The 17,007-nt window shown below is 43.1% G+C and overlaps 1 protein-coding gene across 1 annotated transcript in view; it reads left to right on the top strand.

The window, feature by feature from the left end:
- MTX2 (metaxin 2) overlaps positions 1-17,007 on the top strand; it is a 130,301-nt gene that overhangs the window by 26,609 nt on the left and 86,685 nt on the right. The window contains exon 3 of the mRNA XM_040357679.1: positions 9,914-9,960. Within this exon, the coding sequence (XP_040213613.1) occupies positions 9,914-9,960 (47 nt within the window). The remainder of the gene's footprint in view (positions 1-9,913; positions 9,961-17,007) is intronic.

Genomic DNA, 17,007 nt, shown 5'->3' with positions numbered 1-17,007 from the left:
GTAATTATGCATATGAGCGTATCACTTTTTTTTTTTTTTTGGGGGGGGGGGGGGGGTGGATCTTGGGTGGGAGTTCCCACACTTTTTTCCCCAGGACTTGACCCCTGGGGAGAACAGAGGGAGACCACGAGGAGGACACAGAAACCTGGGGAGCCTAGAGGGGGACCCGGAGGAGGACACAGAGACCCGGGGGGCCTAGAGGGGGACCTGGAGGAGGACACAGAGACCCGGGGAGCACAGAGGTGGATCGGGAGGAGGACACAAAGGACAGTCGGGTGATCTGTGCAGCGGTGGGGGCAGTTACAAGCACATATTTCCCTTAAGGCTGCGTGAGGGAGAGGAGGAGAAGCAGCAGTCAGAAAAGCAGTACAGGGAGATAGGTACTGGTAACTCCCCCCCACCGATACACCGATCATCCCTGACTGCCCAGGTACTCATGCAAATGCTTGGTTTCGGTAACGATACTAGTATCGGTATTGGTGCAACCCTAGAATGCATTGTATTTACGTGGTTGTAAACCCTTTCATATGCCCAGTGAAGTGACTGGCCTCATGTGATACACAGAGAATGAAAAAAATCCTCCTACATAATGTATATGTTTATCTGCAATCTTCTCTTTTCTACATCCATTCAAAGTGCTGAATTTATATAGCTTGTCTGAGCTGTCAGAAAACATGTCGGGGAGCTGAAGTTACACTCTGCAGAGCTCAGTGAAGGAAGCTCTGAGAGCTGATTGGAGGGAAGTGACACCCCCCCCCCTTCTTCACACCGGAACAGAGCTGAGGCTTTCAATCACAGGCTGTGTGCTGAAGATCCCACCCCGGTCACCTTTTTTCCCCTTGGTGTCAGGATAACTTGTCAGAAGCGATTCATGCTCATAGCAGAGGAACGAAGCAGCAGACAGAAATTACACTTAGTGCGTGCTTGTCTCAATTAAGAGCACTATAGAGGGATATGCTTTGTCCATATTTTATGTCCGAGGTTTACAACCACTTTAAGGTAGCCCACATCAATGGTTATGTGCTGAATATGTATCAAAACGTTAAAATAATAAAAATTAATGTCATATAATTTGCTTTGTGTGTGTGTATGAATGTGAGTTGGGGAACTTCGATTGAGCCCTTGTTCACATCAGGCCTGATTTGATGTCAAGTTGGAGCCTTTTGCACCGTCTGAATATGTGTGTGTGTATATATATATATATATATATATATATATATATATATATATATATATATATATATATATATATATATATATAATAGAATATGTGAAGCACTGCGTAAATTGACAGCGCTATATAATAACCTGTAATTAACAGGTTATTAAAGTATAACAGTACTGCCTGATATTGAAGTAGTACAGTACATTCCTGAAGCAATCCCTGTATTAAAGAGACACGGCAATGTGCTTAATTATCAATGCATACAATGACTTTGAGCACAGCCTTGTAAAATCCCTCCCAAACAGCCAGGATTGTGTTATTGACTTGGTAATGTGGCCGCCGATGGCTATATGAAATAATACCGAGGCAGGTACAGTTGGCATGGTTACTGCAGTGGAAAAGCTGAGCCAGCAGATATTGGAAGTGTCATGGTTAATGGAAAGGGGTGGAGGGGGCTGCTGGAGAAGGAGCTGTTAAAATACACAGGCTGGAGTGGTCCTTGCTCCCTTCAGCAGCTCTTCATATATCATCAGATTACATTATTGCCCACATTTGGTGATCTGCAGCCTGCTCCAATTGTCAAAAGGCTGCAAAGTAATGAAGACTAATACATGGCAGCCTGTAGTCTTTTAGGCATGGAATTTTTATTGCAGTGATCTTGTCATACCTCTTTTGTCTGATGGCTCGAGCTGCCTTTTGCAATATAAGCTGCAAACTCGTATGGTGTGATACTGAATTTCAGATGGTTTGTGAGCTCGAATATACATGGATTTTTTTTTTTTTTAACATTAAAAAAAGGGACGGGAAATCTGAAAAGGGCTGAAAGCTACACAATAATATTCTTATGCGCTGCATGTTTTCTTCTGCAGTGTTTTTTTCTTCCTGATCAATAAATTATTACATATGTTTTAGGTATATAATTTTATATAAAGCACAAAAATAGATTTTGAATTTAACTGATGCAAGTTTTATAACCCCCCCCCCCCCTCTTCCTGCCATATAAACTAATATGTGCACAAGGCAGCCTGATTATATGGCAGTGCTGTAGACTGTAGATTGATTTGTCGTCCATCCTTTTTGTTTATTATGTATGTTTTATCTGCACCTATGGGTAGACCTATTTTAAATTCGCATTCCTATTTTGTGCTGCAGAGATCCTCATTTGCATAATCATTCTGCTCGTTATGGGAGTGGCTCGTATACTAATCCTGCTAATGCAGAATATACATTTATTTCACTTACCATTAGGAATAGTCCCTATCTAGTTATACACATCAAAAGGAACCGACAGAAAGCATATCTATTTATTGGTAATTCACTGCAGCGTGTTTTGTGTTTTTTACCTTTTTTAAATTTTGGTTCTGGGTACAATAAGTTAAATCTTTCCTTATTCTAGAATTCTTTTCTTCGGAAAACCAAAGAGGAACTTGCTAGTGGCCTAAATGATTCAGGTTGGACAAATGCAGCTCTGGACAAATCCCAGAAGTCCAATAGCCAGTAACAAATTACAGATGCCATCTTGGTTTGTGAGCTTTATCTATTGCCGTCTATTGCTTTGTCTGCGTTGATTGGGGATCATGCCGAAGGAGTTGTGACTTGAGCATTTTCATCAGTCAACCTTTGGAGATCATCTATAAGATGGGACCTTGGATGTTTCTTAATATTTATTTGTTGCTCAGCACAACCAATCCATAAATGCCCTATGTACTTGCAACCAGCAAGATTACAATATAAGGAAAATATGTGTTGACTTAAAGAAAACTTTTACTTTAAAAAAGTCCTCATGCTGCAGAAACCTCAAAATGCCAACATATCTAACATCTAATTCAAGGGTGTCGAGCTACATTTCATTGTGGTTGCCCTAAATGGGCTGGTTGTATCTATAAGACAAGATATCTAGAGCAGTGGTCTCCAAACTGCGGCCCGGGGGCCTGATACGGCCCTTTGCTTGATTTTTATTTGGCCCTTGGGGCACTATTTCATTCACTGACAGTTCTTCCCAATGACACCAATGATGGGGGACAATTCCTCTCAATGACACCAACATGGGGCACAATTCCTCTCAATGACACCAAAGATGGGGCACAATTCCTCCCAATTCTATCAACAATGGGGCCCAATGACACCAGAGATGGCATTGTTTACACCAACTGATGCTGGAACTTTTTCTACTCTTGATGGCCACAGTCCGACCCTCCTAAAGTTAAGGAGAGTAAACTGACCCTTTGTATAATAAGCATCCCTCTCCCCCTTGCATCAGGTGTCAAGACTAGGGGTCGACAAATAAAAAAAATTCAGGGCCGATACCGATTTGTCAGCCGCTTTTCAGGCCGATATCAGGTGCTGATATTCTGTACATCATCGTCACCTGCCACCCAGATGCAACGTGTCACCTGCCACCCAGATGCAGCGTGTCACCTGCCACCCAGATGCAGCGTGTCACCTGCCACCCAGATGCAGCGTGTCACCTGCCACCCAGATGCAGCGTGTCACCTGCCACCCAGATGCAGCGTGTTGCTACTTACACTACTTTTGGCAGCCTCTCTCCAGTGACGTCCGAGCGGGTAAACTTCCACATGCGTGTGGGCAGTGAGAGATGACGTAACTATCTCTTTGTTCGCTCGCGGCTGCAGCTCTGTCAAGAGCAGCCTTTGCAGCCCAGCTGTAGGAGCGGAACAGCGGTGATGCAAGGTGGGCAGTAAGAGATGATGTAATCTCTCTGCTGCCTGCCGCACAGCTGACGGAGATTGTCAGAGACTGCAGCGAGCACTGCGTGGGGGGGGGGGGGGGGGAGGAGGAGGTCTGACCAATTACAGTAAGTTCCTGATATTGATTGCTTGAAAAATATGAATATTGGCCCCTCTAAAAATCGGTCGACCTCCCCTAATCAAGACTTGCGTATTCTCCTTTACATTACAGTGCACCCCCTTAGCTTGTGCTGCTGCTGGTAAGAGCTGGGGGGGGGGGTCTGCTAAATGCTCAGACAAGGGGAGGTGGAGATGGAGACAAGGGGGGTGCTGCCCAGAGGAGGATCTGTAGGATAAGTCCTGTCATCCTCTCTGCTGCCGACTGCTGAAATGGGAAATGGTGGGGGGACAGAGACCAGCTTCTCTGTGGCTGCATGGAAAGGCGAAGGAGTTTTATCGTCCTCTCTGTAGATGACTGCTGAGACAAGGTGGGGGCAGAAATGATGGGGGTGCTGCAGGAGAGATGGGAGGGCCCATTAAATGGCCTGGTGGGCCAAATTCGGCCCACGGCCTTGTGTTTGACACATGTGGTCTAATTTATAAGTTGAAGGTGAGATGCCCTATGTAAACTCTATTTGGTACCCATTGGCATCATCCTATGTACATATACAAATTGACAAGAGCCAAAAGGAAAAAAAGGACTTGAAAACCAGGCCCTTTTCTGGAACTTTTTGTTTACAAGTTTAAATTTCGTATTTTATGCTAAAAAATTACTTAGAACTCCCAAACATTATCTTTTTTTTTTATTAATTTTTTTTAGCATAGACCCTAGAGAATAAAATTGGGATCGTTCCAATATTTTATGTTGCACAGTATTTGCACAGCGGTCTTTCAAATGCAATTTTTGGGGGAAAAATACACTTTAATAAATAAAAAAACAAAAAACACAATAGTTACCCTAATTTTTTCGTATAATGTGAAAGATGATGTTAGGCAGAGTAAATAGTTATTTAACATGTCATGCTTTAAAATTTGTGCACACTCGTGGAATGGTGACAAACTACGGTACTCAAAATCTCCATAGGCGATGCTTTTAAAAAAATGTTTTTTTTTTTTACAGTTTGGAGTTACAGAGGAGGTCTTGCACTAGAATTATTGCTCTCGCTCTAAAGATCACGGAGATACCTGTGTGGTTTGAACACTGTTTACATGTGTGGGAGAGACTTGTGTATGCATGCGCTTCTGCGCACAAGTATTTTTACACTGTCACTTTTATTTTTATTTTTTTTAATCACTTTTATTGCTATTGCAAGGAATGTAAACATCCCTTGTAATAGAAATACGCATGACAGTTCCTCTTTATTAAGAGATCCCAGATCTCGAATTTTTACCTTATTTTTTTGCTTTAAAAAAAAAATTGTTTTGGGCCGAGAACCGGAAGCGACGTCGCACACCCCTCCTGCCGCATCTAAAAGTGTTTCCATGGTGAATCCTACCGCAAGACCACTTTTATCTTATGCAGAACCGGCAATGGTAAAAAATTATACCAGGTTATGGCAGCTAGCTGCTGCCGTAACACCGGTATTACATTTCAAAGTAATGATGTATTATTACCATGGGCAAGTGGTGATTTATATAAAAGTATGACATTTTATTATATCGCATTGTAAAAACTTTCATTAAAATCATTACGTATACCATAAAGTACAGAGCATGAAGATATAGTAGGTATTTTGTTTAATTCTGTTGATCTATGATCCAATGGATTGTTGGTATATCCGTCTTGCGGGAACGCCTGCTTCATCAGAACCATATACAGTTTCTCACAAATGTGAGTACACTCCTCATATTTTTGTAAATATTTTATTCTATCTTTTCATGTGACAACACTGAAGAAACTTTGCTACAATGTTAAGTAGGGAGTGTACAGCTTGTATAACAGTGTAAATTTGCTGTCCCCTCAAAATAACTCAACACACAGCCATTAACGTCTAAACCGCTGGCAAAAAAGTGAGTACACCCCCAAGTGAAAAGGTCCAAATTGGGCACAATTGGCCATTTTCCCTCCTTGGTGTCATGTGACTTGTTAGTGTTACAAGGTCGCAGGTGTGTTAAATTTGGTGTTATTGCTCACACTTTCTCATACTGGTCACTAGAAGTTCAACACGGTGCCTCATTGAAGTTCTGAAAAAAAGAACTGTTGCTCTACATAAAGATGGCCTAGGCTATAAGAAAATTGCCAAGACCCTGAAACTGAGCTGCAGCACGGTGGCCAAGACAATACAGCGTGTTCCACTCAAAACAGCTCTCACCATGGTCGACCAAAGAAGTTGAGTGCACATGCTCAGCGTCATATCCAGAGGTTGTCTTTGGGAAATGGACATATGATTGCTGCAGAGGTTGAAGTGGTGAAGGATCAGCCTGTCAGTGCTCAGACCATACGCCGCACACTGCATCAAATTGGCTTGCATGGCTCTTCTAAAGATATATAAAACTAGGTGAAACTCCTGCGCTGTGTTAGATAAACGAGGAAGGGAAGGAGGTGATGGGGGACCAAGAAGTGGATGTGGACACTGCAGCAAACAAAGAAAAAGTCTGTCCAATGAAGACAGTAGGTAATGATGAAAAAAGTGTAAGTGTCTGCGCTGTGAATTACACTAGTGAATGAGTTTAGCTCTTCTAAAGATGATGCACAAGAAAGCCCACAAACAGTTTGCTGAAGACAAGCAGACCAAGGACGTGGATTATTGGAACCATGTCCTGTGGTCTGATGAGACCAAGATAAACCTATTTGGTTCAAATGGTGTCAGACGTGTGTGGCGGCAACCAGGTGAGGAGTACAAAGAGAAGTGCGTCTTGCCTACAGTCAAACATGGTGGTGGGAGTGTCATGGTCTGGTGCTACATGAGTGCTGCTGGTGTTCTGACGAGACGGTCCCCCGTTGGATAATGCCCGCCCTGTACTGTGCAGGCGCAGAGCTTTGCACAGTACGGAGTACAACGGAGCCTCCGAAAATCCCCAAAGATGAACAGCTGTGAATCAGCTGTACACGGCACCTGCGCAATGAACACCAAATTGTGCCACATGCTATCGCACGCTCCCAATGCCCGTGCAACTCTGCAAGGGGCGGGTGTATTAGAATTATATTGTGTAAGGGGCGGATGGCTAAAGAAGAGCAAACCCGCCCATCAACACTGCAAAACCCGCCCTTCAGTTGTTTAAACACGACCTGAAAAGACATGTAGTTTATTGATAAAACCCACCTCCAACTTATGAACTCTGGTCATCAATTTTTAAATTCGGCCTCTTCTTTAGCCATCCGCCCCTTACACGATATAATAGTAATACACCCGCCCCTTGCAGAGTTGCACAAGCTTCGGGAGCGCGCGGCAGCGCGTGGCACAATGTCATGTTCATTGCGCAGGCGCCGTGTACAGCTGATTCACAGCTGTTCATCTTCGGCTATTTTTGGCGGCTCTATTGTGCTCCGTACTGCGCAATCGCTGAGCCTGCGCAGTCCAGGGCGGGCATTATCTGACGGGGGACCATCTCATCAGGACACCGGCACTGGGGAGCTACAGTTCATCGAGGGATCCATGAATGGCAACATGTACTGTGACATACTGAAGCAAAGCATGATCCCCTCCCTTCAGAGACTGGTCTGCAGGGCAGTATTCCAACATAACGTCTCCAAACACACTTACAAAACGACCGCTGCCTTGCTAAATAAGCTGAGGGTAAAGGTGATGGACTGGCCAAGCATGTCTCCAGACCTAAACCCTATTGAGCATCTGTGGAAGGTGGAGGAGAGCAAAGTCTCTAACATCAACCAGCTCCATGTTGTTGTCATGGAGGAGTGAAAGAGGACTCCAGTGGCAACCTGTGAAGCTCTGGTGAACTCCATGCCCAAGAGGGTTAAGGCGGTGCTGGAAAATAATGGTGGTCACACAAAATACTGACTTTGGGCCCAATTTGGACATTTTCACTTAGGGGTGTACTCACTTTTGTTTCCAGTGGTTTAAATATTAATGGCTGTGTGTTGAGTTATTTTGAGGGGACAGCAAATTTACACTGTTATACAAGCTGTACACTCACTACTTTACATTGCAGCAAAGAGTCATTTCTTCAGTGTTGTCACATGAAAAGATAGAATAAAATATTTCAAAAAATGTGAGGGGTGTACTCACTTCTGTGAGATGCTGTATATCATCTAAATTCATCAATACACATAGATCTTACTTAAAGGAGTTGTAAAGAATTTTTTTTTTCACCTTAATGCACTCTATGCATTAAGGTAAAAAAACATCTGATGATGCCAGCCCCCCCATCCGAGCCTCCGTTTTACTTACCTGACCCCTCGAAAGTCCTGTGCTCGGTCCCGAGATCCTCTTCGCCGCTCAGCTTGGCCGCTGATTGGCTAGAGCGGATGGATTGAGAGCAGCCCAGCAATTGGCTGGCGCTGCTGTCAATCACATTCAGTGATGCGGCGTGCCGAGGGGTGGGGTCGAGTGATCCAGTGAGCGGCTATGGCTGCACGCAGTATCACAGGAGCGCGCCCGCAAGGACTCCTCACCATGCGAGCTCTCTCGCATGACTGTGGTCAGTTATTGCGGGGAGGACCAGAGACAGACGCCGAGGGACCCCAGAAGACATGGATCAGGGCCACTCTGTGCAAGACGAACCACACAGTGGAGGTAAGTATAACATGTTTGTTATTTTAAAGCAAAATGTTTTTTTCCTATAGTAACCCTTTAATCCAAAGAAAATTAGGTATATGAAACCTCAACTGTAAAAACTAAAAAGTAAGTAGGGTGGGTGTACAAGAGGTTCCCCCACCATCAGGCACTTGAGTCCGAGTAAAAAAGACCTCCACTCAGGACCACATGTCATTACAGGCATAATCCACGGACTATGACCTGTGCCCCACACAGATGTACACATTTCATATTTGACAACTGCCTTGGTGGAGCAGAACCCCTGCACACTGTACAGTTTGGGGGTAGAGTCTGCCTGTATAATCAAACTGGCCTAGCTGTTGGTTACGTCCCCTTTGAGGACAGCTACCTACTGGAGGGCTGGTTTGAAGAACTTTACTGATTGCTGGTTTGTTAAAGCGGATCTTCACTGCATCTGAGCACCACAAACCAAAAACACTATTTTAATTCATGTTTGATAATCAAAGCAAAGTCCCCCATCCATCCATGTCCCTATGCTTTATTTTGTAGATAAATCGCTTTGAAAACCAGCCCCCTAGCATTTCTGGTCATGGCCATCTTTTAGTAAGAGCAATGATTCATGTAGCATTTCCTTCCTGGAATCCATCTGCCCTTAGCTCAGGCATGCAGGAGAATGTCCACGGCTAAGAAACCCCCTCCTTCTTTCCTCCCCTCCCGGAGACTCCTGGGTTATTTAAAAAGTAACCCAGTTGTTGACCCTCCTGAGGACTTCTGGGATGTATGACATCATTTGCCTAGGCAAGAAACCAGGAAGTAACAGAAGAATTAAGCTAATCAATTTCAATTGACCGAGAAAAGTTCCACTTTAAGTATTCACCCCACTTTGGCAATGACGGCAAACCAATACTTATCTACATGTGGGTTTTGTAGTCCTTGACTGGTGTTCTGCTTTAAATACGTTTAAGCAAAGTGATGGTAACAGCCCTGTAACCAAATATTAATGGCAGTTTGTTTGTTAGAGGAGTAGACTGTAACACTTTTACTTTGAAAATGGATAATGTTCAATGTAAATCTCATAGAATAATGTAGCCAATATGTTTCTCAGAAGAGAAGCTATTGGGTACACATTAAAGCTTTGAATAAAAAATATTATATATATATATTTTTTTTTTTATTATTATTAATAATAAAATTATAATAATTTTTTTAACGGTATAACGGTTTCCTGGTTGTATTCCCATAGCAACCATTTTAGCTCCCAGTTGTCATCTGTTGTGCTGATTGTCATAATAATGCCTGTTTGTCATGGATTGTTTCTCAGACCCATTGTTGTCTTCTAAATATGTTCAGAGTGTTTCAACTGCTGTGTTTTGGTCTTTCCTCAGGTGAACAAGTTCTGCTTTCTGACAATGCATCCTGTCTTGCTGTCCAGGTAATGATTTATTCTTTAAATATTCATTCCTGTGCTCTGCCTTGTTAAAAATCTGCAGCTGTGGCCCATCGATGACCCGTTTCAAGTTTTCAGCCAAATCCAACTACCTCTCTTCAGGAGATCCACAAAGCAAATCTCGCCATCTAACCTAGGCCATCTGCCGGAGTGCAAACTATCTGCTGGTACTGGTCTTTAACCACGTAGTAACCAGTGGGGGTGTGTGTGTATGTATATGTCTGTGTAGAGTCGTGATCTCGATTCTTTAATGATCGTGCAGCTCTAATAATAATAATATATATATATAATATGTGTTTGTGTGTGTATAAATAATGTTTTCTAATCAAGATCAAATACATTTTTTCTGGCTGCTTGATTTTTCTTATTATTTTTACTTTGCATCAATTCATATACATTTTTTCCAAATGCGAATATTATCCATTTATCTTCAAAAACATACTCGCACACCCAAGTCGCATTCTCTAATCAACATGTCCTGTGCTGCCATCTTACTCTCTGACTTCATCAGGAGATGGCTGTCTCTTCCTGGTTCATGGACCTGGCCCTCTGACGATGCATATGTGCTGCAGTGCATCATCAGGGGGCCAGCTGCAAGAATCAGGAAGAGAAAGCAGCCCCTTGTTGATGCATTGTGCATTTTTGGTTGATTGCTCCAAAGCCTCCCTGGAAGAGTTGCATGGGAATCCCAGATGGCTGCAGACAGCTGCCATTTTCACCAGTGTGAGAAACCGGAAAGTTAGGGGCCCTTGCATTAGAAATTGTGTGAGAGGGGGAAAGGATCAATATTAGGGAAAGTGGGTAAACGGGGTAAAAGTCTGCTCCTAACTAAAATCTTCACTTGCACTGTGCCTCTAAAACTGATAGCACTTCTTCATAGACTGCGCAAAAAATACTGCATCAGTCATTCTCCTTCCTGGAATACACCTCATTAGACACACCCCTGGCTCTCACCATCCTTTAAAGGGACACTAAAGGCAAAATTGTTTTGGTTTAAAAATAACAAACATGTTATTATACTTGCCTCCGCTGTGCAGTTCGTTTTGCACAGAGTGACCCGGATCCGTGTCTTCTGGGGTCCCTCGGCGGCTGTCTCTGCTCCTCCTCGCAAAAGCTTTCCACGTTCATGCGAGCTCCCTCGCATGGTGGAAAGCTTTTGCGAGCGCGCTCCCGTGATACAGCGGCGGCCATAGCCGCCGACTGTATCACTCGGCCCCGGCGCGCCGTGTCATCCGCTGTGATTGACAGAAGCGCCAGCCAATAGGATGCATTAAGGTAAAAAATCTTTTACCTTTACAACCCCTTTAAGTAAGCCTGAGGATGCCCCCGAGCAGGGAGTGTGGGTTGGTACTCTTTAACCTCCCTGGCGGTATGATTCTTTCAGAAAAAACATGCTGAAAGCGGTACCATTATTTGCAAGGAAATTCGGCGTTTTATATTGTAGGTCTGTCATTTTTAGAAATAACTCACTTAAATCTGACCAAACAAGATTCTAATAGGCATCCCGGGTATGACATTTTTTTAAAAACAAAATTATAAATTATAATATAATAAATAATTATAAATAATTATAACAAATAATAATATAATTATAATAAAAATTATTCAATAATGTAATCAAATCAAAATCACTGAAATTTGCTCAGTTGCAGAATTGTTGCTGTCATTATTTTTTTTTTTTTATGACGAATTTCCCCACAAATCGCTATCGCACAATTCTGCAAGTGATTATAATTTATTATCGCTGTTTTTTAGCTGATCTAAAACTATTTTTGACATAAAGGGACACTTTTGGTTGCTATGGACAATCTACAGTTTGCAAGGAGAAAGAAACGTTTTTATTATATAAAATGACATGCATGACACAGGACAGACCACTAGGGACAAGGGGGGTGTGTTTTTTTTACATACAGTACTGTAATCTATAAGATTACAGTATACTGTATGTATAGTGTTTGTTTACTTTTTTGAATTTGGCGCCGTTCTCCGTCCCCGTGCGTCGTAACGTCGCAGGGAACGGAGATCGGCGTCACACGGAGGCACTGTGTGAATCGAGCGAGGTCCTGCTCGCTCACACAGCGCGGTGGCATCGCTGGATCCAGGGACAAGGTAAGTAAAACTCCCTGTACATCCAGCGAGGCGAGTCCGAGTCTGACTCGGGGTTACCGATCCTAGCCCAAAAATCTCACCCCGAGTCAGACTCGGGAACACCGCCCAGGAGGTTAATGTGTTTTTTCTTTGGTCATACATACAGTATTAAAATCTAAATGTACATTGAAATGGTTATAAAAACTTGCATATACCCAGTGAATTGACTAGCCTCAGGTGGTTCACAAAGATAGGAAAAATCCTTCTACATAAGTTATACCTGTTTATCTGCAGTCTTCTCTTCTTTACACTCGTTCAAAGTCCAGAATTTATAAAGCTTGTTTAAGGCCGCGTACACACGGTCGATCCATCCGATGAGAATGGTCCGACGGACCGTTTTCATCGGTTCACCGCTGAAGCAGACTGATGGTCTGATGTGTGTACACACCATCGTTCCAAAAACCGATCGGGTCAGAACGCGGTAACGTAAAACACACGACGTGCTGAAAAAAACGAAGTTCAATACTTCCAAGCATGCCTCGACTTGATTCTTAGCATGCGCGGGTTTTGAACCGATGCTTTTGTGTACTAACCATCGGTTTGGCCCGATCGGTCAGCGGTCCATCGGTTCGATTTTAAAGCAAGTTCTCTAATTTTTGTCCGAAGGACAAAAGACCGATGGGGCATACACACGGACGGTTTGGACCGATGAAACCGAACTTCGTTCCGTTTTCATCGGTTTGGACCGATGGTGTGTACGTGGGCTCAGAGTTCAGAAAAAAAGGGGGCTGAGGGCTGAAATCACACACTGCAGAGCTCAGCGAGGAGAGCTCTGACAGCTAATTGGAGGGAAGGGACCCCCCCTTTCACATAGTACAGAGCTGAGGCTGTCAATCGGCTAGAGCTCCCTCCCCGGTCACTTTTTTTTTTTCTTGGTGTCAGGAAAACTTGTCAGAATTGATAGCAGAGGAATGAAGCATCAGACAGAAATTACATATAGTGCTCTTGAGACAAGTACACACTATAGAGAGAGATGCCTTGTTCATATTTCATGTCTGAAGTTTACAACCACTTTAAGTTTGGATCCAACCACTGTGTAGTACAAGGGCCTGCCTAGGGAGGAGCGAGTGCCTGGTTTTGACAGGTACCCATTTCAAGTTCGCCCCCTTCCACCACACTGGGCCATTGACAAAGGGCAGCGTGCTTTGCTCATTTGCAGTAGGGAAGCGGCTGTTTTCCTTGGGCAAGATGGCGGCATAAGCACCCGATAGCTGATTGAAAAATGGCCTCAAATGAGGACACCGCTGGATTCCTGGACAGGTATGTGCTCTAATATTAAAAGTCGACAGCTACAGTATTTGTAGCTTTTATTTTTTTCTGAAGGAGCCTGGAGCTCCTCTTTAATACTGACCACTGCTGACAGTTACAGGATGGTAGCAGACAGGATGTTTGTGTCATTGTTGTACATCCTCGTAGAAAAGGAAAATTAAGCAGGGCTGTATTTCAATAAAACATTGACATTGAAAATATAACAAATGTATTATTACTTTGCTGTGTGTAATTACCTCTAATTTTGTTTTATAATAAAACCCCTGTCATCGTTTGCAGGTTGGCTAAAATTTCTAGGCAGGCTGAGTGAGCGTTCATACTCTTGCTGTTGAAAAGTAATAACATAGAGTAGGGATAACCAACATATAATCACATTGGCTGCTACCTGAAGTTCTGACAGTATCGTTTTTCAGGCGGTGAGAAAGTGAGGTAATTGTTCAGCATACAGGATTCAGCAGTGTTTCTGCTGAAAGAGTTAAATACCTATCCTAAACTATCCAAAACTGTCTCTTCCCCCGATTCCTCTGTCAAAATCAACGGCTCAACTATCAACCCCCCTCCCCCTCCCCCATTGCCAAGGTCCTACGTGTAATCCTGCACTCTGATCTATCCTTTTCGGCCCTACATCCAGTCTCTGTTCAAATCTTGCCACCTCAACCTCCAAAACATCTCCAAGATACGCCCCTTCCTAACCAATGTCACCACAAAGCTTCTAATCCACTCCCTGGCCATCTCTCATCTCGACTACTGCAAATCCCTCCTCATTGACTTGCCTTTAAATGGGCTATCTCCCCTCCAGTCCATCATGAACGCTGCTGCCAGACTCGTCTACCTTAAAGTGGTTGTAAACCCCACTTTTTGACTTTTACCTACAGATAAGCCTATAATAAGGCTTACCTGTAGGTATGAAGAATATCTCCTAAACTTGTACGGTTTAGGAGATATTCCCCTCACAATGCGCCGCTGATTGCATATGCTGATTGTATATGCGGGTTTACAACCGCTTTACGGCCCATATGCACGATCTGACTTTTTGACAACAATTATCTGACGAACCTGTTTAAGCGGACAATCCGACCGTGTGTACGATCTATCGGACAAAGGTTTTTCGCTTTTTCTTCGGATAAATGTTTGCTGTGAGAACAGACAAACTTTCCGGCAACAAGTGTCCTACGTTGGCTAATCCGATCGTGTGTACACAAGTCCATCGGACTAAAGTCCAAAGTACAAACACGCATTCTTAGAACCAATGCTAAAGATCAGACAACAATACCAGAAGTTGCCTAAAGGGCAAGAGCTGAAAAAACACGTGATTTGGTGAAAGTTGGCTGAAAAAGTCCTGCCGTGTGTATGCAGAACAAGTTCACGGCCAACACGCTTCGAACAAAAATACACGGAAAAGTCAGATGGAAGTCCGATCGTGTGTACGCGGCTTTACAAACCGCTCTGTGTCTGCTACCTTGCTTTGCCAATCCCTCCATTGGCTGCCACTTAACCAACAAATTAAATTCAAGATGCTAACCATAACTTACAAAGCCATCCATAACTTGGCCCCAGCTACATCCCTAACCTGGTCTCCAAAATACCAACCAAATCATTCTCTTCGTTCCTCTCAAGACCTCCTGTCACCTCATCCCATGCTTGCCTACAGGACTTCTTCCGAGCCTCTTCCATCCTCTGGAATGCTCTACCCCAATCTGTCCAACTATCTCCTGCTTTGTCCACTTTCATACTATACCTGAAAACTCATCTCTTCAGAGAAAACTATCTGGCCCCCAACTAACAACTGTACATTTTATTTTCAGCACATCCCCCACAGTTATTACCTCTTGTATCTCTTGATCCTCCCTCTTATATTGTAAGCTCTAATGAGCAGGGCTCTATGAATCCTACTGTTTTAAAGTATACTGTAGTTGAACTGTCTACCCTCAAGTTGTAAAGTGTAAACAGTAAACAGTCAGCGCTATATAAATCCTGTATTATAATAATAATAATAACTGTAGGCTTATGCCGCGTACACACGGTCGTTTTTTGTCTTGTAACAAAATGTTGTTTTTTCTCATGGAAAAAAAAACAACGTTTTTCAAACTTCATTTTAAAAAACTACGTTGCCTAGACACCATTGTTTTTTCAAAATGCTCTAGCAAAGCGCGGTTACGTTCAGCACGTACGGCGCCACTCTGTTCCATTCAAGCTCGCGTCATAACTTGCTTCTGAGCATGCGCGGGTTTAAAAACGTTGTTTTAAACGTTGTTTTAGCCCACACACGATAATTTTTTATGATACAAAAAACAACGTTTTGAAAAACGACATAAACAATTGAAGCATGCTCGATTTTTTTTTTTGTCGTTTTTTAGAAGACATAAAACAACGTTTTCCCCACACACGGTCATTTTAAATGAAGTTTTTAAAAATTTCGTTTTTTTTCATCACAAAAAAACGACCGTGTGTATGCGGCATTAGAAAATGGCCTCTCCTTCTTCTTCCGTTACAGAACCCATGTCAGGTTGTGCAGACAATACCTTTTATAGGTAGGCAGTGCCCCGTGCAATTTTATAACTGGAGTTCCTCTTTAAGGTTTACTGGAGTGCCTTTTTTAAAGTGTTTTCCTCCTGCCGTGTGCATTATTTCTAAAGATGGTCAATGCAGCATTGTTTATTCTCATTACCCTATACCATACATTATTAATATCTGGACATTTAACCATGTACTGTGTCTAGCCTTCCTACGTACCCAATGTTTGACTGAAGCTGCATAATGGTTTTGCTGGCCTGTTCTCTTTGTATTTCTACGAGCTGTCTGTGGTCTTTTTATCAACTTTTACTCCCATCAGTCAAAGTTTAGGCCTTATGGTCTTCAGTCCTAAAAGACTCATGGGAAGGCCATTAGTCTCTCACTCCCCAGTGCTCAGTGCCTTATTTAGTTTAGTCTGAGTTCATTTCATCCTGAGGTCATCTTTTTACTGATGCAGCAGTGAGAGTATAGCAGGCAAAATCCATACTAGAATAATTTTAAGCTTAGACATGGACTGTTATTTGTGATTTGGTGTCAAGGAGATTGCAACTGCTATGTAGCAGATTATCAATATTTCAGATGTGTCTGTAGCAATAAAACCCCAGGCTGTAGAGAAAATGTCATCAAAATTCACATACAGTCTTGGAGAGAATAGACCATGTAGGAACGTTCGGTTGTCGCACGGATTCGTTTCACTTACAGTTATGTTGTGAGAGGTGCTGAATGATAACTAAGCTTTCCATTAACTTTTAAGTCTCGTGCACACAGGGCGTCAAAAATGCAGATTTTACAGGAGTTTGGTGTTTTTCTTTTTTCTGTCTCTAAATGCCCCTGTTATACCTTGTACACACGATCAGTTTTGGCAGGAAAACCGAGAACCTGCTCGGTAGCTTTTTACCCCTACACACAGCTGGGTTTCCTGACAGAAAAACTGCCATGAGAGCTTTGGTCGGGAAACCCGACCGTCTGTATGCTCCACCGCAGGTTTTTCCCATAGGGAAACTGGCAGTTTAAAAACTGTTCTCTTTTTTTTTCCCGCCGGGAAAACTGCGATGGAGCATACACACGGCCGGGATTCCTGGCCAAAGGCTCTCATGGCAG

Source organism: Rana temporaria, chromosome 6 (genome assembly GCF_905171775.1).
Source record: "Rana temporaria chromosome 6, aRanTem1.1, whole genome shotgun sequence".
Classification (NCBI taxonomy): Eukaryota; Metazoa; Chordata; class Amphibia; order Anura; family Ranidae; genus Rana; species Rana temporaria.
The sequence above is the reverse complement of the archived record's forward strand: the minus strand, read 5'-3'. Positions and strand labels throughout refer to the sequence as shown.